This window comes from Polypterus senegalus, chromosome 1 (genome assembly GCF_016835505.1).
Source record: "Polypterus senegalus isolate Bchr_013 chromosome 1, ASM1683550v1, whole genome shotgun sequence".
NCBI lineage: Eukaryota > Metazoa > Chordata > Cladistia > Polypteriformes > Polypteridae > Polypterus > Polypterus senegalus.
This window is the reverse complement of record NC_053154.1, coordinates 239,791,609-239,815,559: the sequence shown is the minus strand read 5'-3', so window position 1 is coordinate 239,815,559 and position 23,951 is coordinate 239,791,609. Positions and strand designations below refer to the sequence as shown.

Genomic DNA, 23,951 nt, shown 5'->3' with positions numbered 1-23,951 from the left:
CCATACCATACCATTTTCTAAGCCCACTTAATCCTGAGCATTGTCGCAGGGTGCTGAAGCTGATCCTAACAAGCATGCCAGTCCATCGCAGGGAAACACATTCACACACATGCACACATCACGCTAATTTAGCTTCGCCAATCCATCTAACCCTGCATTTTTTTGATCTGTGGAAGGAGACTGGAACACCTGGAGAAAACTCATGTATATATTTCTTGAAAAATTATTTGCAAAGTATGTTTTTCAATCTTATTAATAAAAGTTTATATTTGTTTCTTTAAAACAGGATGAAGGAGAATTATTAACAGTTGTTCCAAGACCATCATCTGAACTTTCTGCAACACCTGTTTTCAGACAAACTGGACCTTCAGTAACAAGTAAAATACAATTATGATGTAATTAAATAAATTAAACATGCAGCCTTATGCCCTGTATTAATATTTGTAGATCTGATATTTCCAGCGTAATTAAGATCTCTCTTTTTATGCGCTATTCAGTACAATTATTGCATCTACTGTGCAGGTATTGGAAATCCAGAAGAGGATCTCACTTTGAGAACAGCTATGTATGCACTCCTGTTTTTTACATATGCTGATAACAATGACTGGGAAGCAGGGTTGAATGTTCTAGATGAAGCAATCTGGCAAATGCCCCGAACAAAACACAGATTGTGAGTATGCAGAGCTGCATTAAATTTCTTTTTAGCTTCTGCTTCCCTTTTTATGGATTGGTTTAATATCAATTTTAATGTAATACTGTTAACATCCTGCACTTATTTTAAATAAGTGATGAACATGCAGTACAGTTTTAGTATTACCTGAATGTCTCTGTCATTTGGCTTTGTATATACTTTTAGATTCCTGTTTAAGCACAGAGCTATTGTGAAAGCTAGACTTGGACAAAATACAATGATGGATATGCAGAAGTTAAGAAATGAAACGGAAGATTACATCTCTTACATGTGGTCCAGACTGGCGGATTGTTCAAAGGAAACGGCAGACAAATTATCATGTTACCAAAATGCAATTGGATCATTAAAGGTTAGTCAGCTACTGCCTGCAATGAATGTAATTATTCATATTATGATGTAGAAAAAGTTTTAAAATTAATATTATATGTAATGAAGTTTAGTGTCATTTGACTGTTATTTCTTAGGATTTTTCAAAAACATTCACTAAATCTATTTCTGTTGTAACTTATACTCATGCATTTTCACCATTTAGTATAGTAGTATACTTGTCATCCTTGTGACTTAACTTAATTTGTTAACATGACTTCTACATCAGCCTTTGTGTTTCACCCATGAATTCAACCCCCCAGCATTGTAGCTGTCACTCAAAAGAACTGACACTTGATATACAGTATTATAACTAGTCATAAGTTTTTGCTGAATCAAAATGTTGATTCATTAACACTATACATGTACTACATTTACACAGTTATCTTCTAAATCTTAGTTTGTGACAACCTTAACTCAAAAGCTCGTCATATATTCAAGCACACTTCAGGTTGTCTCAAAAATACAAAACCTGAAGTCAACCTGTGTGGATATTACATGCATTGATCTATACATTAATGTATCGCTGATCACTGATCACTGACTGACTGACTCACTGACTCACTGACTCCCTCATCACTAATTCTCCAACTTCCCATGTAGTTAGAAGGCTGAAATTTGGCAGGCTCATTCCTTACAGGTTACTTACAAAAGTTAAGCAGGTTTCATTTCGAAATTCTACATGTAACGGTCATAACTGAATACTACTTACGTACATATATACGACCATAGCCTGCAGCTCGGTCGCCGTGTGAGGCGGAGTTGCATCCTCCATCACCACGTCTCTCTCGTAGTTGGCTGCCTGCCTATATTGCTTCCTCCATCCCCACGCCTCCCATGTAATTGACTGCCTGCCCATATAAGGCCATTCACCAGCAGCACTCCAAGCTGTGAGGAAACAGTAAAAAGGAGGCGTGTCAGATGTTGTGGTACATTTTCGGATGCAGCTAGATGGAAACAACTTTGTCTCGCTGTTGCTAAATACTTGCAGAAAAATCCACAAGTTAATAGACACGCTGTCACTAAATACTCGCAGGCAAATCCACAACTTCATAGAAACGCTGCCAAAAACGAAACAATGCAAGAAAGCAGGAAAGAAAGAAAGCAAGGTAAAGAAACGGAAAAAATATCTTATTTATAAACGGCGCAAATATATTCACATGTACTTAACCTATATTACAACTATATACACATATAAATTAGACACCCAGACACACACAATCCCCACATGTTCCCCAGTCCTTTATCTGAACTTTCTTTTAAAAGTTTATAATCACACGGGCTGGGAAGTCTGCAGTGAATTCAGCGACCAATCCTGATGTGCACCGTGGACACGTTTACTTAATTTACATGTAAAGAAGCTCTCACTGGCTCGGCAACAGTTTCTTTATTGAAGAATGAAGTCCGCCTCACCCCGGTGACTCGCCATTAGCGTCCATCCATGGCCGATGCCCGCTCCACAACAGACAAGTAAAGCCATCAGCTCCGAATATCCCTTTTAGGTTAGCAGGCACCCCTTCTACGTGCACCCAACCGTCCTTATCACAGAGTCTTCCTTGCTTTCCTTTTCTTTTTCATAACTTCTTTAACACACTACTTCTTCGCTGCGAAGCGCGGGTATTTTGCTATCTACACATGTAAAAGGCAAAGCCCTCACTGACTCATCACTAATTCTCCCACTTTCCATATATGTGGGAAGCTGAAATTTTGCGTGCTCATTCCTTGCAGTGTACTTATAAAAGTTAGGTATGCTTCATGTCCTATTACAACACCCAATGGGGGGAAACGGCTGTACCCCCTAAGCTGTATATATAGATAGGGGAAACCCTTCCTTACTATTTCTGCTACTTCCAGTTTTCCCATGCTCATCCTTTACACTGTACTTACAAACGTTAAGTATGTTTCATTTGGTGTTGTGCCCTGTAATGAACTTTTGCAAATAACGTCTTCTTTTTTGGCGGTTCTCACCATTTTGCCATAAGGAGGTTTAGGAACTGAGCTCTCCTTTTGGTGGTTTCATTCCTTATTTCCATTAAAAGAGGATTTATTTCACACACAAGGGCCACTCCCGGTCCCCCTTCCTTTTTCCACGCAGCCGCTGTCCACACACCTACCACGTGGTTGGCTCCTTGCCTATATACATTAACGACATCCTGTGCTCATGTGCCTCCTCACTCGCATCCTTCCTGTCCTCAGCTGTTCGTGCTCCCTTCTTCTTTACTCCACCGCTTCAAGCCTGTTATTGTTCACCTTGCTTCACGTCTGCCTGCTGGTGACTCCTGCCTTTTTGTTTACTCCACCGCTTTACTACAAAACTTACAACCACCAAAACTTTGTAATGGCACCAGGCTTTAGATCGAATCTCTGCACAAGAACCTCATTGAGGCAACTGTCTTCACTGAAACAGGCTCAGAGAAGACTGTATTTATTCCTCGCATCCCTCTCATACCCTCTGACCTCCCATTCCAATTCAAACGCCTCCAATTTCCAGTAAGGGTCTGCTTCGCTATGATAATAAATGAGTCAGAGGGCCAGACTAAAAAAGTTCGGCATTAACTTGACACAAGATTGCTTCTCACATGGCCAACTGTACGTTGCATGCTCAAGAGTAAGCTCAGCAGAATTTTACAGCCTGAGGGCAGAACTGCAAGCGTTGTTTACAAAGAGATCCTTACATCCTAAAAGTGTGTATTTGTCAAACACAACATTTACAATCATACTCATCATTCTCAATACTAAAATAAGCCTACGACAATTACATTGACAATCATATTACGTTGTTTTTAAAATGTTACCTTTTTTTTCATAACATACTACTTCTCCGCTGCGAAGCCCGGGTATTTTGCTATTATTGAATAATCTAATCTAACCTAATATGATCCAAATTACCGAAACCTGGTATTTTTCTGACAAATAGTTTAATACTGACAAGTTGATACAAAAATCTTTTTTCTTTCAGCAATCAGAATATGACTGGCAGAAGGTTGAATTCCTACTTTTATTTGGTGAATGGCTGTATTCAAATCAGTTTCCAGTGTCAAATTCTTTGAACATAATTGAATGGGCAATTGACGTTCTTCTTCACCTGAGACCAGGGGAACAGGAAAAAAACAATGGTATTATATGAAAACATTTACACATGTACCTGAAAATGATTTTAATGTATTCTGATCTACATTGTAATGTTTTGCTGGGCAAAGGCATGTGTCACATAAATAATAATTTACTGTTATTCTTATTAATAGTAGGTAGTATAAATGATAATTCAGTTCAGTTTCTTCATTTAGATACATCCACAGTGCAGTATGTAATAATTACAAATACAAGTCAAGTCGAGTTGGGGAGCATGTACTGGTACAGTGAATTGTCACACCCACTACACGTCGATACAGCTCGGGATCCCGGTTGGCAACCCCCAGGGCAGACAGTCCTACCTTCCGGAAATGACCCTCTATCTGCCGCAGCCAGGTGTTATGTCGGCGACCCCTTCGCCTGGTCCAGCCACTCGGGTCCCCAACAATGAGGATCTTATGAGCCAGATCACCATCAGGGAAACGCGCCACATGGCCGTAGTGCCGTAACTGACGCTCCCTCATAATGTAGGTAATGTGCCTCATTCAGGACTCCATGAGCAACCATTCATTCAACACAAAGTCAAACCAACGGTACCCAAGGATTTTCTGGAGAGACTCAATACCAAAGGAGTCTAGTCTTTGTCTCAGGTCACTGGATAATGTCCATGTCTCACAACCATATAGTAAGACAGGAAGCACCTTCGTCCTTTTGCATAGATATCGGGAGCGCCACACACCCCTTTCCAGCGACCTTGTGACCCCCCATGCTCTTCGTATCCTTCACAGGAAGAGTCACCAGAGAAATGAATGTCACTGCCAAGATAAGTAAATACAATTACAAATAAATAAAATAAATAAATAAAATTACAAATACAGCATGAATAAAAAGAATTGCAAAGAAGCACAAATCATAAACAGAGAAACATAATGCAACATATTCAAATATTTATATACATTCTGTGAGCAAATTATTATGAACACTATACTAATACAAAATCGTTTTGCCCTCAAAACAGCCTCAGTTCTTTGTGGTACAAATTCCACAGGATATTGGAAATATTTCTTTGAGATTCTTGTACATGATTGCAGCTCCCTTCTTTTGCAGATTTGTCAATGAGTGGTTTTAGTTCCAAATTCCAATTTTTCTAGTTCAGCTGCAATCTAAAAAAGGTCATTCCATAAGTAAATGACAATTTCACTTGGACAGAAAATACATCTAAAAACTGATTTGACAGCTCGTCAAATTTAAGACAGACTAAATGGTACCACAAATACTGAGAAGAGAAAGAAAATGTAAAAGATAAAGTAATGGCACAAGTATAAAGCAAAATTTAAGAACAGTATGAAATCACCTAAGCAGCAGAGAATACAATATTCTTCATTCTTCATTTAAATGTTAAGACTGATGGAGTTTATTTAATATTGGTACACTGCAAAGTCACTCTTATTACTCTTATTCAAAGTATTGCTTTACTGGGTTGAAAGATCATTTTAGAGTTATGTACTCAATAGCTAAATGTTTTCTGTACTACACTATTTATTCTCTTATATCTAAATAAACCTGTGCATTTTTAAATCATGATACATGCCTTGTGCTATAGGCACTAATGATGTATGTAAGTTAAGGCTAAACTATTTATAACTTTATATATGAGAAGAATGATTTTAAAATCAGCTTTAAAGTCAGTTGGAATCCAGTGTCTGTGTGAAAAACTTCAGTTATAGAGTTATATAGTTATACGTTTTGGTTATAGTTATAATCTTTACTGCTATATTTTGAATTAACTGTATAGGGGTAAGTGAACAAGTGTTTGAGACAAATAAATGAAGTATCTTTTCAAGATCCTGCTGTAATGATTTCTGAGAGGAGATCTGAAAAGGTTTTGTCTTGCAATAAGTGAACAGCAGATGAATAACTAAAGAAACACATAAAATCTATAGTAAAAGAAGATTCCAGGTGTTAGGTACAAGGATAACAAAAGAAACAATTGCCAGAAAAGATGTAGTCAAAATAAGTGGACCTAAACAATCAAAGGCTAACCAAAATTATTTTTTACAAGTGTTTATTTATAAACTCAAATATATAAATCTTGAATACAATGCAAACCACTCTACCATCTTAACTAAGTGGGGAACAGTGACACATTCTGCCATAAAAACTATTTGTTGCATGAGCTGCAGCAAAAACACAGACGCTGTAAACAATATGGTTATGCAAAATGGTCACATTTTTATTAAATAAATTTATAAAGTAATTACTGCTAAAATTAGAAAAAAGTGTTATTAAAAACAACAATTATATATATACCACATTTTCATACAAATGATGTAGCTCAGAGTGCTTTACAAGATGAAGATGAAAATGTTTGTATGAAATAAAAATAAGATAAGTAATACTAAGTAACAAAGAATAAAGTAAGGTCAAATGGCTATGAGGACAGAAAAAACAAAAAAAAAATATCCAGATGGTCTGCAGAAAAAAGCAAAACCAGCAGGGGCGCCAAGGCCTAAATCAGTCCTCATGGTTTTCATGCTTCACAAAAAAGAATTTGATGATGATGGTCATGTGGACCTCTGGGGTACTATATGGTACTTTAATTAGGTGGTGGTGGTGCAGATCGCCACCACAAAAAAATGGAAAAAGCACAGCAGAGAATAGTAGGGATTAGTATGGATTGTGGAGCTGTGATGTATCTGTGAGAAAGCCATGTTAAAATAATGGGTTTTTTGCAATTCTTTAAAATGCTCCACAGTTTTAGCCTGATAAATTTCTATCATTAAACTATTCCAGATTTTAGATGCATAACAGCAGAAGGTTTCTTTTAAGTTTAGCTCTTGGAATTGTAAAGACACTCATTCAAAGATCTAAGGTTACAATTTGGAGTGTAAGGTGACAGACATTCCAAAATATAGGACAGAGTGAGATTATTTAAGGCCTTGTAAACCACTGGTTGTAGCTTCTAAAATGGTAATGTGGTACACTTAAAATTTAAAAAAGAAAAATTTTTATCTTTCTCAGGCAAACAAACATAATTCAGACTTTTATTTAGAAACAAAGCTCGATAATTAAGCTTCCAATATCTAAAACTCTCATGTCCTAAAAAAATAACTGCAGCGCAAAAAATTTTCAGATCTGCCTAAACAAGTTTCCCAATTCCTAATAGAATTATTTCAGTCATTTTAGGTCACTTATTTGTGAATGTGTTAATATTTTTATTATTCAACGTAGAAAAGCAAACAGAGTCTGCTTTTTAGACAGATGTCTGATAACCTCATAGAGGTTGTGAAAATGCTTTATCTTATTCCTCTCAGTTTATGTTCTAATTTACAACTTTATGATTTAAGATAGCATTTGTTCTCATTAAACTGAGATTAAGTTTGTTTTGTGAGGAGTAGATTTACTGTAGCTAATACCTTTTTCAGATATAAGTAGAAGTTGTATGGTGAGATCAAGTCTAAAATGTTTAAAATGTCAATAAATCTTAAGATACAATTATTTTATAAATATGTAATTTCGGTTATAACTTACCCGTAAGTAGTTATTGCCAAGGGAATATGCAGATTAAGGGTAAACGTATAATGATCTGTAATAGTTTCTTTAGCAAGAGAGTTAATAATATACTGAATTTTAATGCCATTGGTGATAATTAAGCTAAAGTATGAGTATGATATGATATGGTGCCTTTCACAATTTGGATAAACACCATGGAATGAATTAGCGAGAGAAAACTTTACTGAGGATGTCAGTTTACATATCTCCTTGAATATTAAAGCCTGTGGTTGGCTGTGGTAAGGACAGACTAGACAAATGAGAAATTTGGGAAATCAACGGGGTCAGCTCTTTTATTCATCCGTGGATGAGAAAAAAATAAGACACAAAAGAATGTAGAAAGTAGCACGTCTTGGTAGTGGTTCCTTTAAGTGGAATCACAAAGGTTGTCAGCCGGTCTGATTTTGACGAAGCTCCGTCCTGCAGCTTGCTCGGGCCAAAAGTTATGGCTTCTTCAGGGATGCTTGGATTTTATGTCAGCGGAACCAGAAGTAGTGGAGCTACTTGCCCTCAAAAGGTGGCTTCTCAGGCACTGTAGGGGAAGAAACAGAAGACAGTGTTAGAGACAGCACCACCCTTTGCCTCGGTGGGCTCTTAGACACCTCAACAGAGCTGGTGAGGGAGTCCTCCAATGCACATGTTTAACAGGTTTTCCAATAATTTGAATAAAAGTTTTTTAAACTTATGTAAGAATATCCATCCATTTTCCAACCCGTTGAATCCGAAAACAGGGTCACTGGGGTCTGCTGGAGCCAATCCCAGCCAACACAGGGCACAAGGCAGGAACCAATCCTGGGCAGGGCACCAACCCACCGCAGGACACACACAAACACCAAGCACACACTAGGGCCAATTTAGAATCGCCAGTCCACCTAACCTGCATGTCTTTGGACTGTGGGAGGAAACCCACGCAGACACGGGGAGAACATGCAAACTCCATGCAGGGAGGACCCGGAAAGCGAACTCGAGTCTCCTAACTGCGAGGCAGCAGTGCTACCACTGCGCCACCGTGCCACCCCTATGTAAGAATATGATGGTTTTAAATAATTTTACTGTTTAATTTAGTTTTAAGTATAACAACCTTGTCTGGAATCTTCTGTCTTCCTTGAAAAATTGAAATATATTACATACTCTGCAAAAATTCAACTGCACATAAATTAAACATGCTCTACAAGCAGGACACTGTCAATTTTAACTATGGTAATAAAAATTTTATTGTCCATACTTGAAAGTATTAGTTCTCATCATGTATCTATCTTATTAATTGCATATCAATGGATTAACACTCTTTTTGTACCTTCTATTGCTTCTAAGATGATACAGAAATAGCAAAACCTCGGACAAGTAGCAAGTTACCTTCAAAAAAAGAAACAAATGAATCCAATGAAAACTCAAACTCCACCAAACCATGTATGTAGCACATAATCCTTTCATTATAAAAAGTGGTGATAAAATATTTAAATTAAGTGAAGAGTTAGCTTTGAAAATTTTTATTTACTGAATGAATGCTGCTGTTTTTTGAACTGAACATTCGAACTGAAGGTGCAGTAAAGTTGTTAAGATTATTGTACTAAAGCACTATGAAGATTTGCCATTTTCCTTACATAGCTAACTTTAAGGTCGCAAATGTCCATCAAGCATTCTTCACCTGCCAAAAACATTTATTAATGATTGTTCCTAAAATCAAAGTAGTTTTAGTCAGAAAATAAATAAGGTATTTCTTAGGTGATATGTGTACATAAATTAAAGCAGAGATTAGCCATGATAAATAATGTTATTGTACAGTAGTTCACCTCTTCCTGCCTCAGGAGTAAGTATTCACTTTCTAAAGCAAAATTGGGAACAGAGGTTTAACATAAACAAACACAAACTTAAAAAATAAACTGAACTGTGGTATGTTTATTTCAACTAAATATTTGCATAGTTTCACAGTACTGTAGTTGTAATCTCCCTTGTAAATATTAAGTTCATTGTAACAAAAGAAAATGTCCACAAATGACTTGTCTTTAAAAGTAACAAATACCTGAACCTTTGACGGTTTATGATTCATTTCTTTTCTTTCACGCCTATCTTTATTGTGCTTCTTTTAGCTATTTTATCTGAATTTGCCTTTTACCACATGCCCAAGTGGTGTAGCATGATATATTAGCTACTTATTTGTCTATAAATTACATTAGCAAATTTAGTTTTAGTGAAAATGATAAATAGTTCAGGACAATCACCTGAAAGAAAAAAAAAATAATGTTGTGTAATTTTCTAACCTGCTTAATCCAGATCAGGGGTCTGGGAGGCTAAAGCTTATCCCAGCTAGCATAGGGCACAGTGCAATAACAAACCCTGGGTAGGGCGCTAGCCTATTGCAGGGTGAACATACATAACGTAAGAGATGACTGTCTGCTCAACCCGGTCGGGATGCCCCTGAAATGGAAGGATGGGAAAGCAGTTTTTCCAGGACACTGTCTCCAAAACACTAAATGGCAGCTCCCCTGGAGAGTAAAGGTGTCCCGGATCCCCGCAGGGCATACTGGGACTTGGAGTTTGGTGTCTCAGCCCTGTTGGGTACTTTGGGTGCCGTCAAAGGGGAGCTTTGAAAGGAACAGAGGAGCCATGTCTCCTCCATAGTCCGGAAGTACTCTCCCAAGTCACAAGGATGGAAGCCCCGAAGTACTTCCATGCTGAAGAAAAAAGCCAGTTCTTTGCTGACCCGGAAGTGCTGGCAAGTCACGTGAACAGAAGAGGAGAAGTATTTCTGGGTCAAAGACTATATAAAGGACTGCTAGAGACCCAGCAAGTGAGCCAGAGTCGGGTGGAGTTGGACAAAGCTTGCTGGGAGGTGTGGTGGAGAAAGAAAGAGAGAGAATTGTGCTTATTTATTTATGACTGTGGTGCTTGGGGCACTGAACAAGAAGAATAAAAAGTAACTTCTTGATGATGTTAACCTGTGTTTCTGTGTCTATTTGTTAGGGTTAAAGGGGGTCAACAGTGACCCCTAGAGTCCACTTCTTACAATATACACACACACATACGTACATCAAACATATACTAGGGCCAATTAGCGTCAGCTGTTCACCTAACTTACATGTTTTTGGACAGTAGGAGGAAACCGCAGCACCTGAAAGAAAATGTGTAACCATGTGTTTGCATGTCACAGATGCAAGACACAGGAGATGTGTCAGTTAGCATTAGCTTTTGAACAAAATCAAATTGTAATGGTTAAACTTCTATAAAAAGATGTTAAAATTTGATTTATTCTCAAAACAAAATATTTAAAGAAGGCTAGCACTATGTATCTAATATGTAAATAGTTAAAATTACATTTTCAGAAATGGCTTAAATTGTCTAAACTGTCTGTTCTGCAGATAGCTTATTCAGAAACAGTTACTATGTGAATATTTGTTATTTAAAGACCTGCCTGTCATTGAAGGTTCTCTGAAAATAACTGTGCTTCCCTGAAGAATTAAGTCTAAGTGTGGACCTTTTCCCACATTTAGTTATTTGTTGTTTTTAGAATTACTATTTAATTAAAGATAAAGATGTATCACTGACTCATTTACTTGTGAACTGGCACTTGGTGTAGTTGTTCCTTGTTATTAAGAATTTCATTTATTATGAATATATATATAGTAGCATGCGGCTGGGGGTGGTACCAAGCCAGGATGCCCAGGAGGACCGGAGGAGGACTTGCACCTCCTCCAGACCACGAGGGAGTTACCGCCCTGGCTGCTTTGGGGACCACGGGTAGAGAGCATTGAAGCTCAGCCCTGTAGAGGCCCATGGTCACCACCAGGGGCTGACCCAATGCCTAGAGAGCACTGGACCTCAGCACTTCTGCCACACCCAGAAGTGCTGGGGGGAAGAGGAGCAGGGACACCCGGAGTGCCTCCTGGGATGCAGCTGGCACTTCTGCCACACTGGGGCATGTCGGTGGAAGATTGCCAGGAAACACCTGGAGCACATCCGGGGAATTATAAAAGGGGCTGCCTCCATTCATACAATGGCTGGAGACGAGTGGAAGAGGACAGAGCTCGGAGGAGAGGAGTGGAGGTGGATATATATTATATATATATATATAATACTTTTTCTTTTTAATTCTGCAGTGAAGAAGATTGATTATGACATTGCCACTCCAGATAATTTGGGGATTGAAATCGGAGTGCAAGTTACAACAACAAACCTGTCACTTTCAGACTTAAAAAACATAAAACAGCTTGAAACCCTCATTAGAGCACATACATTACTGGCTATTATTTTAGGCAGTGGTTCCAGTCAACATCAGCAGAATTGTCTTATAGCCTACGCATATGTAATGCGAATCTGGCAGGTAATCATTCATCTTGTCTTCTTGGAAAACCAACAGAGCCATAGTTTAATTAAGGTTAAAGACAAACAGAGTATACATTATTTATGTCTTGGAAAAGCTAGAAAAAACTCCATAAATAGAATATTCTAGATGTTTTATGAAGCATATTGTTAATAAAGAATTGATTAAAAAAGGCTTTAAATGTATTTTTTTGTAAATAGTAGAGAGCTTGCTGTAGCTTGCGTAAGCAACTCATAAAAAGGAGATTGTGGGTATTAAGTGGCCACAAAGAGCTCACAATGGGTTCACTTTCCTTTTAGATGAGTCAGCTGAGGCGTTTTCACCCCCTAATAAGAACTGCCATTGGGATTTTCTGGTGGAAGTTCTCAGGATGTGCTGTGGGGTCTTTTCTCAGCCTGCCTCCATAGTTTCTTGAAATCTTTAATGAGGTGGTAGAGACTCGTACTCAGGATAGTGAAGTCTAAGTTGGCATTTCTCAACCTATTGGCAATGCATTCCTCACCTGGAAAAGCAGATTGAAAGTTAATAAGCATTATATGATATATTTCATGTTCTAAGGCTTTACTTGTGTCATTTTTTTCAGTTCTGTATTTTTAAAGGCTTCTGTTGAATACATATCACAATTTATAGTGTGCTAATTCTAAAACTTTTTTATGAGGTTACATCAAGTAAAAATATTCATTAATAAAAATGTTGTTATCTTGTTGTTGATACTACTCATAATGATAAATTGTTTAATTCTAATTTCCTAACAGGTATCTTTAGCATCTGGTGGAGTACTTGTTAAGGAGTTAATGAAAAATCAGTCAGCCCCTTCTCCAGCAACACCGGCTGCAACACCAAAGTCAAAACAGAAAGGAAAAAAATCAAAAGAAGTAAGATAAATAAATATTACTTTTACACCATTTCTTTTTATATTTCAGAATTTTTTATTAATGAAAACAAATTTTTATATTTTATAATATCATGTAAGCATCTGTGTTATTTTATTCATCATAGCTTATATTCAATAAGTGTGGAAATGTATTTTAAATTTGTATACTGCAGCTGAAAACTCTGGACCCATAGTGATGCATTATATTTGCAGCAAATATGTCAATTCATTTTAAAATAACTTCTGCTCCTTCATCAGAATTTGTTTTAAAATTGGTACAAAATACATGGAATACCCAACGTAAAGCTTTTAACTCCCTTGAAAGTCTGAAATTCAAATTTGGCAAGAGGAGAGATACTTGAAAATAAATTTTAAAAACCACTTCAGATCATCAGTGATGGTGACTCTAAGAAATTTAAAACTGCTAACCCCCTCTACACTCTCCTCTTTGAAATTAATGGGAAAGTGGTCTGCCTTTCATTTCCTTAGATATATGACAACCTCTTTGATTTTGCTGACAGTAATGGAGAGTTTTATTTGCTGATACCACTGTGACAGAAAATAAATCTCTTCTTATTGAGTGTCTTTTTGTTGTCAGTAACATACACAATGGAGTTGTAATGATGGAACCAGAGCTTTGTCTGGTCACATTGTCATAGGTGAACAGAGTGTACAATATGGCGCTGAGCACACTGTCCTGTGCAATTTCTGTACCAAGGAGCAGTCTGCAGAAAGATTAAGCTGCACTTTCCTGGGAATTGCCAGGTAGGAAGTACAAAATTAAGAATCAGAGGGAAACACCTTATCTTAAGTCTAGGAGATATTGTATAATAATCAGAACAGCATAAAAAACGTGATCCAGTTTAGGATCACAATCAGCTGGTGTCCATCACAGAAGTGGATTCAAGGCACAAATATGCCCACACTCACTCACTAAGGAGCAATTTCAAATCACTAGTTAACCTAACATGTACATCTTTGGAATGTAGAAAGTAGTCTGGAGTTTCCAATGGAAAACAACAGGGAGAACATGCAAATTCCATATAGACCGCAACTGGATATGGAATTTGAAACCAGGAGGCTTTACTACTAGCCCCTGTACCAGAAGATGGTTTCATCATTACATTCTCATTCTTTATTCTTCTATCAGTTTACTAATCTACCTGAGTCAACAACAGTATTAAGTCAATGAAACAGTTGGGTTAAGTACCTTTTACATTACAAATAGCTCACATCATAATACACAGTAGTAAGTAACTGAGATTTAAATACCATTGCATGATAAAGTTCACATGATATTGTACAGTCCTCATCAGTTTTGGAATCACATGGACAATTCCAGTGCCAAAAGATTACTGTATATTATTGCCTCCTGTTAACTCCTAGTCACAACTGGCCTGTGTCAAGGGATGGATTTTTATTTCCCCTTAAGTTTCTACATCCTAAGGAAATGAGTTATTCTGGTTCTGTGTGTTGCTGTCAGGTGATGTGGTATTGCAAATCAAGCAATCATATAAAAGTCAGTAGCAGTTTAAAAAGATTGTTAGATCGTCAACACTTGTTTGTCATCAAGCTTTATTACAATACTTTGCATTTTAAATGCATGGATTCAATCAGCATTTTTACAAATATTTGTTTTAGTTGTATTTTTTTATAACCTTTATACTGTTATTCATTAAACATTTATATTTTCTGCCAGTTTTAAATAAGTTTTTGTACATACTTCTTCAAGCAGATGTCTTACATTACATGCGGTTGTTTTTAGCCTCCCACACCAGTGGTTAAAGAGAAACCAAAACGGAAAGGGCCATTGGATGTTTTACCTGCAACTCCAGAGGAATGGGCTGGCTATGATTGCCCTGATGAAATTAGAGAAGTTTTTAAACATGACGGCAATGTATCGACTATCAATAATAAAACCATCACAAAACCGGTAGGCTATACCTTTAATTTAAAAAAAGATGAAATTGTGTGTTTTGAAGGTAAAGTCTAAAAAATGAATTTCTGACTTTAAAAGTTTTATGTGATATGAAAATCTATTTTCATTATTGTTATTAATAGTAATAGTATTATTAATGTGGGCAATGTCTTTTTTCTTTATAAAAAAGATGCAGAGCTTATATTACCTGGATCAGCTGGTGAAAGAACTACAGTTGCTTTCACTAATCCATCTGACATTGCCTGTTCTTCAGTTTGCTGAAGTAATTGCTCATGAAGTTATGGGCAGCAAGAGTCGGTCAGATCTCTATCACCTAAGGTTAGTGTGTTATCATTATATTATCACAAAATATTTTTTCTTATCAAATCAAATAAAAAAATGATATTGCAATATTATTCCAATCAGTTTCATGTGTATTGTAAAGACTTTATTTCATAACACTGGTTGTCATTCCTAGACCCGTTTATAATTTAAAATATCTTTCCTTGCAAGAGCCATTGTAACTTAGAGATGGGATGAGAACATGTACAGCTTTATGGCCAGGACATTGAGTGACAAATAACTGAAGGCAAATGGGTAAAGGCAATAGAGAGCATGAGTGTGAGAAAGAAGATGTGTGAAGAGAAAGCAGGCATCCTTGTTTTATCCTTATTGACACCATTACCTATTATAACTTACTAGTTCAAGTTTAGAATATAAAACACAGAGACCCTTTTGGGTATTGGGCACAGTTGCATATTTTGAATGCTGGCTGTGAATGAGCCCCCACCTTATCCATTTTATGAAGATGTCCTCTGTAGTTATTTTTTCATGTATGTGTTAAGAGCAGTCAAAGTATTAGAATGGTTCCTGACATGTAATTGTACGATCTGGTAATTTTTACATTAGGAGCAGCCAGCCTACTTACCGGGAATGCATACCAATCATTAAACTGGGAGCTTGCTACAGTGTATACAAGTATAACATCTTGCAATCAGTGCATCAATTAACAACTTTTTATCTAGTAACATTTCAATTTCACCCTGACTTTCAAGGTGAGTCTAATAGTAGCAAAAGGGTTACTCAGTCAGACTAGGCTTCCTTCTTCCTAACAGCAGTCTCCTGCTTTTACTTTGGAATTTGCGGATGCTTCCATGCAAACTGAGAAACATAGGGACGGTTCCTCAATACTTTTTTCACTAGTTTCTCACCGATTCTCTTTCATGTGTTTTTTAAAGGCTAGTGAGAAAATTGGTAAGAAGCGAGAGCCATAAGCGAATCTACCGAGATCAGCTGACTGAAATCATGAAAAAAAGGAACTTGGTTGTTTGTTGTTAAAATACACTCGAAACCAATATAAAAGCACTGTACGTAAATAATATGTGGGTCACAGACTTGCACAAGAGGGATGAAGTTGAGTCCAGTTTTCTAAATACGGATCAGTTTTATTGTGATCTTAAAGGTATCCAAACGGGAGCTGTCTCTTCAGCACTCTCAAAAACTCCAGCACGCACATAGTGACACTTTTGCCATCTCACAGTTGCTCCCTTTTCAGATTAAAAAAATAAAGCCTTCATGTACAAGTGAGAAAACAGAAAGTGAACACACTGCCAAATCAGCGGCCAGTTTTAAATGTTCCCTGTAACAACCAGTGTGCGACAGAAGCATTTGCAGTGAGTCTGTGAACTTGTAGTTGCACCAGTGGCAGACAAGCAATCACTGTCTGCGTTAACAGAGTTTTGGCACACAGCACAGTTGGAGGTTTGTCAGGGTCTCAGAAATCTCACAGTAAAAATATTAACTTTTAAAAGCTATTTGTACTGTAGGTACAGAACAAATAACATGTTTTTGATGAGTTGAGTAAAGGGAGATATTCTAGGTCTGCATACCTAGGCTTGTTCATTAGTGGTAAGTGACTCTACTGAACTGCGATCAGCTGATGCTAAAAAAAAAAATGGGAATAAAAAACAACTTTCGATCGTTTGTTGTTAAAATACACTAGAAATCTATAATAAAAAATACAAATAATAATTTTTAAAGGCACTTTCTTGCGTACCACCTTTTAATTCTAAGGGATGGATTTTATTTCTAATGCATTCATTATTTTCATTTTTACTAATGCCAAAGATTTCAGATTTTTCCTTATTTAGCCTGAGGAAATTACATTTCAGAAGTACAAGATAGACATTGGGTCAGGGAGTTTAGTGCATTGGGTTATTAGTTGTTTTAGAAAGGTAAAGGTATGTGTCATATGCATAGTTGTAGTAGTTCACTTTGTGTTTTGAAATTATCTAGCCTAATGGGATCATATAGATTGAAATAACAGCGGGCCCAGAATAGATCCTTAGATACTTGTGGTATTCCATATACAATGTCATGGATCTCTGAACTACAATCACTCCAGCTAACAAAGAATTTTCTACCTGTTATATAAGACACTGGTCTTTAATCCCTCCATCATGACTGTGGTTTGTATCTGTGTCTCTATCCATATCACTAAGCCTTGAACATCTTCTGAGTGCAGGTATCCAGAAAGAATTATCACTAGAGCAATAGATGACTGGTGGTGAAGATACAAACATTGATTGACTAGTAGATTGAAAACTTTATCTGAAGACTGTCACTTCTGTACCACTATTGGCAGAAAGGTAGAAATTTCTAGAGAAAAAGCATTTATAAATTTTACTCATAGTACAGTGAAGTCCTAAAAATGAAAATGGTCATATTAGTTATCAAATCTCATAAGATTAACTGTTCATTATTGTTCTTATTAATATCGTTGGAAGACTAGGCAAAGTCAAGATTTATATTGAATTGTAAGCTGCTATAGTTGATAAAAGGCGATTTCAGTGTTGTCTACCTGCTATTTTACTTATTTTTTGTAACTTGAAGAATTTTACAAGTTTTCAAATGCATTTTGTATGTTATGTTACTATGTGGCATGAGCTTTACCTCCTTTTATATTTTTTAATAGTATATTGTTTTTATTTTCTTCTTTCCCCAGAATTGCACAGGTATCTACAGATCTTGGCTTGAATATGCATGCTGCATATCATGAAAAGATTGTTGGAACAATTTTCATTTATGATGAGGAACAAATCAAGTATGTGCCATTTATTATGTGTATTATGTGACCATTTCGAAAATTTTGTTTATTCATGTATCTATTTCTGATAATGTTCAAGGCTATGATAATTTTATTTTTCTGTTGTAGGTGTCGACAAGATATCTTTGTACAAAAAGAACAACAAACCCAAACTCCTAAAGAGAAATCACAGAATACAGATGCAGAAAACATATCATTAAAGGTTTGGCAAAATACCCTAATTTTGTCTTTATTTGTTACATGACTTATTATACGTTATATATTATTTAAAGTTTGAAAGCATTCCTCTGCACCTGAGTAATATCAAAGTACTAAATATATCAAAAAGCACTTTGTTTATTTATTGTTAAACACATAAGCAAAATACCTCACAAATACAAATGCATTACATTCAGGAAAACATTTGCATCCAATGTTACATATACCCTGCTGTTTTGACTCTGCGAAGTGCCTTGAGCATGGGAAAGGCGCTATATAAACTGTATTATTATTATTATTACATCTGAAAAACTAGAATCCAAATACTCTCTTGGTCTGTATTTACAGATATTCGCCTTCTCTGAGTAATATAGTCAGGCATTGTATTCAAGTGCCATACTCACATCTTTTGTCTTTCCCTGTCTCTTTCTTTCACGACACTGGCTTTTGTTCCAGCTTTCCTCCTACCTTTTTATGTTGAACTGGCCTTACACACCTTTACACTCCATCCTTGGACCATTACCAGCATTAGAAATGGTCATCTTTAGCTTGTAGGACACCTTGCTTAAACATCCTCTAGTAGTCCATGGAGTTGACCTTCTTTACTGAGCCTAGCCTTTAGTGGACAGGGTCTCTCAGGTACCCTACACGCTGCTCACTTCTCCTAAAGAATTACCTTGTAGTAGCCTTGTACATTATGTCCTTTCTTGTCTCCTTCACACACCTCCACCTCCACCCTATACATACACACACACTAAGCGCAGCATCCTTGCTAAATTATCCTGCCCTCTGTTGGCTTGGTGGAGTTGTTTCTCCCTTTTTACAAGGCAGCATTGTCTTTGATTTTGGGTCCTTTGGAGGTTTTATTTCAGGAGTAGCATACCTGATTGGGTTTAGCATTCTCCAGTGGTCCCAGTCCTTACGCAAATTCATGCAGTGTTGCTCTGTATCTGCCAGTATGTTTCTGTTTTTAATGATGGCCTCTTCCGCAGGATTGGTCTATGGCCCTTTGCTACGCTGACTCCTAGAAATGTCTTGCAGGCTGGGCAGCACTTCACAGCACAGTGATATAATGCTGACTTAATGCTTCTGTTCTTTCTTTTTAATCATTTAAAGATGAATGATAAGAATGTAACAGGAAAGGGGATGAGTGATATATGTATTCAAGACTTATGGATGGATAAGGCCGAACTGTTGCTCAAATCAAGTTCATATCAACCAGCTAGACTACTTCTGTCAGAGGCTTACATGGCTTCCACTGTAAGTAAAATATAAAATGAGATGGGTGTGGTGATATCCTAGAACAAGTGTCAAGTGATGTTCTATAAAGTTCATTTTAAGTTTGGCCTTGTGTGTTGTCTGTCTGAAGATTGCATGTTTTCCATATATTCATGTGAATTATTTCTGCTGACACAAATTCAGGGCATAATAGGTAATTCTAAATTCTGCTGCTCTGCTTGTGTACACATGGATCTGGATGTGAAACGGAGATATTTAGATATATCTTTATCCTTACGTGCTTCAAATTCTAAGCAAATTAACTTTATTCTAGTTTTTCATTAAATTATAAGCAAACAGTTTTTCAGTCTTACAATATAAGATGTGTGAGCTACCGTTCTAACATTCTAATGTTCTAACATTTGAAAACTGGAAAATATACATTGTACTGTATATTCCTCAGTACTGTTTTAATTGTAAAGTTATAAAAATAAAGCATATCTTAATTTAATTTAAGTGCCTATGTATTCTTAGAAAGTTACCAGTATCTTTCACATGATTAATTAGACAGCATTTTACCCTCTATTAGTACCCTGATAAGTTATTGGAGTTTAATGATTTTTTAAAAAATATTTCATTTGTAAGTGTCAAAATTATTGCTTTGCAAGCAGGATTATTGTGCAAAATATACATTTTAAAATAAAGGTTTTATGTATGCATTGCAGGAACTGGGAGACAAAGCTGCTAAGGCCAGATGTTTATATCTCTTTGCATTTCTGGCAAACAGTGAAAAAAAACATGCACAAGCTAAAGCATTCCTGGAGAAAGCACGAGAAATTGGTGGTGATGAATATTTCTGGTTTAATACAACACATTGTTTAGTAACAGCCATAGCAGAAGGATACAATGAAAACAAAGAAATATTGGTAATTCAGAAAAGCTTTATGATATACACGTTTTACTAAAAAATGCAAAAATGATTTAACTAGTATGAGTTACAGAACACTGTCTTTTGTAACATAACACAATAATGCCAAAACTGTTTATGCAATTCAGAGTTGTGGAAAGTTAGAGCCTATTCTGACAGCACTGAGTGTAAGGCAGGAAAAAACCTTGATGTGTATGCCAATAATTTATATGGAACATTCACACACACCCACACTCACATTTACATACATGTTGTAGGCATGTGGGAGAAAAGCTGGAGTACCTGGAAAATGTATATCTCAATATAATCATATCATACATTTATTTATATTTAGCTGCTTTATTGACCAAGTTAGTCTTCTAGTATTTAGTTTGTATTTATAGACGTCACTTTTCTCCCTCGACTATTAGATTTCTCATCATTAGATTCATTATTCACAGGTCATAAACACTTATTGTATATGCAGCATTTCTATTTATCTGAGGTTGTATTTCATGTACAGTATGCTGTTGTATTCATTTTTTGTTGTTTACCACTGTCACTAGGAGATATACAAGAAAGAAGTTCATTGTATTGTGTACAAGTGACAATATATTTGAACCTGATGATCATATTTTTATTTTCATTAATGGAGATGCACACTTTTCTTGCAAAAGTATCGTGTACCTCAGGTTTTTTTATGAAAATTTTAATTTTGCTTGTTTATTGAATGTGGTGCAGTGATACAATAATTAACATTACTGATCCAGCTTCTTGGGCTCTAATTTTTTGCCAGGTTGCTGTCTGCATGAACCTTACACATTTTCATTCTTTGTGGGAGAGTATTTCTCAGGGTACTTTTTTGTACCCTGTGTTAACAGGACAGATGCTGACCTTCTGCAACCCTGAAATAGACTTTTTGTTTGGGAGTGGCTTATTCCACACAATTAGGATAGAAAGTATTTTAATTTAATAATATATATTTTTTTGCAGGCTTGTAAAGTTTTAGAACATACCGTCTCAATACTTAAATCTGCTTTGGAAGAGAGACCCAACAGAGCTCCTATATGTAGATTTATGGTTGCATCCCTGGAAGCAAGGTATAATGATATTTTAACATTTGGAAACAGTAATGAAGGGAAAAATTAACAAAGAAAAACAACTTTTAAAGGACACTGCACAAGCAAGAAAGTTAATGTTTAATCTTAATTTCTAAAATAAATTTTAAACTCAGTGTTTGTAGCATTTGCTTTTTCTAAATGTTGAAAGTGTTCTGTTGAACACATTTTAAAAATTATTTTTGTTGTATTTGTCAGATATTAACTCATTCAAATATGTTAATCTGGGTACCTTTAATAAATGCAGTTATTGTTTAACATAATTGCCAATAACAATTGGGATAGTCTACTGCAGTGTTTCCTAACCTCGGTCCTGGGGGCGCACTGTGGCTGCAGGTTTTTGTTCCAACCAGATTCCTAATCAGTGACAACACCTGATAGCACTGATCTCATTTAATTAGCTGGTATTATTTTTATTTTATTCTACATTCAGAAAAGCACAGCAGCATGATTTTTACATTTGTAAGACATTTAGAAATATTTCTGCTTTAGCTATAGATTTAAATGCTTAACTCTCTTTTGCTGATTTCATTATATTTTGCCCTTTCTCTGTGCATTTTTTCCCCTTCATTGTATCTTATTAAAAATGAGCAGAGCAGACACGCTGGCAAACAACACTGAATAATCTAAGGCTGCAACTACTTTAGCATCAGACCCACTTATTAGTAAATAATGGATTAAGTAAACAATTAGAACACCTAGAAATATAGGATGAAAATCAAGATAATAATATTATTAAAAAGAAAAAAATAACATTATTCCTCCTATATAATTGTTTGGTACATTTTAATATATATATTTTTTTATTACCAAACTTCGTGTTCTAATTTCTATATTGTTCCCAGTACTAGGTTGTTGTATCGTGTTAGCCATTATGAATGTAGAGAAAAGCCAAGCAAAATGACACCTTTTATTGGCTAACTAAAAAGATTACAATATGCAAGCTTTCGAGGCAACTCAGGCCCCTTCTTCAGGCAAGATGTAATCTGATTGCTTGCATATTGTAATCTTTTTAGTTAGCCAATAAAAGGTGTCATTTTGCTTGGCTTTTCTCTATATTGTTCCCAAAATACAGAACTTGGGAAATAACACATCACTTAATTAGCTCAGGAGTCCAATTAAAAACAGAAGCTGGTTGGAACAAAAACCTGCAGCCACAGTGTGCCCCCAGAACCGAGGTTTGGAAACACTGATCTACTGTACTTAAAGAGTGAAATTACATTCAGTAGTTTAGCACCATCTTGTGGATAAATACAAAGTAGCAAAACATTCCGTAAAAGAAAGAAAGAAAGACCTCAGTTGTGTTTTTGTATTACTTAAATCATGCATGTGTATTCTTTTAATCCTCCAGAAAGGCATCATTGCAGTTACAACTTTTTCTTCATAAACTGCCAGAAAAAAACATAAACCCTCATTCTCTCGAGAAGATAATGGCAGCATGTGACAGACTAAGCCAGTCTTCCAAGGAACTTATACAGTGTGGACACAAGAAGGAAGGAGTTGATGCAATTGTAGAACAAGCTATGGCCTTACGGTAAGACAAAATAATTGAAAAATTTAAACAACCTGAAAAAAAGTTACATTGGAACCAGTTATTTCAAAAGTTTAACGATGCAATTGAATTAGAAAAATGCAGGTTAATTTTTTTTTTTGCATGTAGAGCAGATTGTTATATCTTTATATCCCTAAATAGTTTTTATTTTAAAATTTGAAAATAATAAAAGGTTACTTTAAAGTTTACAAATAACATGTAAACCAAAAGGGGGTGCCACTGAGCCCCAAACCCAAGACATAATAATATAACACTTGTTCTTAGAATAAAATAAAAGATATTTATTCTTACGGGCGGCATGGTGGTGCAGTGGGTAGCGTTGCTGCCTCACAGTTAGGAGACCTGGGTTTGCTTCCCGGGTCCTCCCTGCGTGGAGTTTGAATGTTCTCCCTGTGTCTGCGTGGGTTTCCTCCGGGTGCTCCGGTTTCCTCCCACAGTCCAAAGACATACAGGTTAGGTGCATTGGTGATTCTAAATTGTCCCTAGTGTGTGCTTGGTTTGTGTGTGTGTATGTGCACGCACCCACCCTGCGGTGGGCTGGCACCCTACCCAGGGTTTGTTTCCTGCCTTGTGCCTTGTGTTGGCTGGGATTGGCTTCAGCAGTAGTTAGGATATAGTGGGTTGGATAATGGATAGATGGATGAATATTTATTCTTACAAAGCATCTCTTCATAATCTTCTCCATCAATCAGCCATACTAATAAGACAAATTTAACAATTCTTCCTCCTTTTCTACCTGCATTGAGTGTTGACTGCCGCCTCCCGACTCTGACTACCCATTGTGAGGCAGTAGACACCTTTTAAATTGGTCCTGGGAATGTTTCTGGTGTTATTCCTTGCCTTCAAGGAAGCACTTCCTAGCCATAGAAAAAGTAGGGAGGTCCACCCCAGATAGCACTCTTAGTCGATGCCCAGGGATCCTGACAGGGCTGCATTACCAGACTCCAACTCCCAAGCAGCCTCCAGGTGTCCCAGGGATCACTGCCATTTAGCGTATGGGATGTGAAGCCCTGGGCCTGTACAACTGCCACAATCTGACACAGACAGGCAGAACACAT

At 36.5% G+C, this 23,951-nt stretch overlaps 1 protein-coding gene across 1 annotated transcript in view; it reads left to right on the top strand.

Moving 5' to 3' along the window:
- LOC120540101 (cilia- and flagella-associated protein 46) overlaps positions 1 to 23,951 on the top strand; it is a 248,788-nt gene that overhangs the window by 116,906 nt on the left and 107,931 nt on the right. Inside the window, exons 25-39 of the mRNA XM_039770591.1 lie at positions 287 to 377; positions 523 to 670; positions 857 to 1,040; positions 4,017 to 4,173; positions 8,996 to 9,091; positions 11,779 to 12,002; positions 12,758 to 12,877; positions 14,642 to 14,809; positions 14,985 to 15,133; positions 17,799 to 17,897; positions 18,009 to 18,102; positions 19,215 to 19,358; positions 20,042 to 20,242; positions 21,217 to 21,323; positions 22,693 to 22,875. Of these exons, the coding sequence (XP_039626525.1) occupies positions 287 to 377; positions 523 to 670; positions 857 to 1,040; positions 4,017 to 4,173; positions 8,996 to 9,091; positions 11,779 to 12,002; positions 12,758 to 12,877; positions 14,642 to 14,809; positions 14,985 to 15,133; positions 17,799 to 17,897; positions 18,009 to 18,102; positions 19,215 to 19,358; positions 20,042 to 20,242; positions 21,217 to 21,323; positions 22,693 to 22,875 (2,165 nt within the window). The remainder of the gene's footprint in view (positions 1 to 286; positions 378 to 522; positions 671 to 856; positions 1,041 to 4,016; positions 4,174 to 8,995; positions 9,092 to 11,778; positions 12,003 to 12,757; positions 12,878 to 14,641; positions 14,810 to 14,984; positions 15,134 to 17,798; positions 17,898 to 18,008; positions 18,103 to 19,214; positions 19,359 to 20,041; positions 20,243 to 21,216; positions 21,324 to 22,692; positions 22,876 to 23,951) is intronic.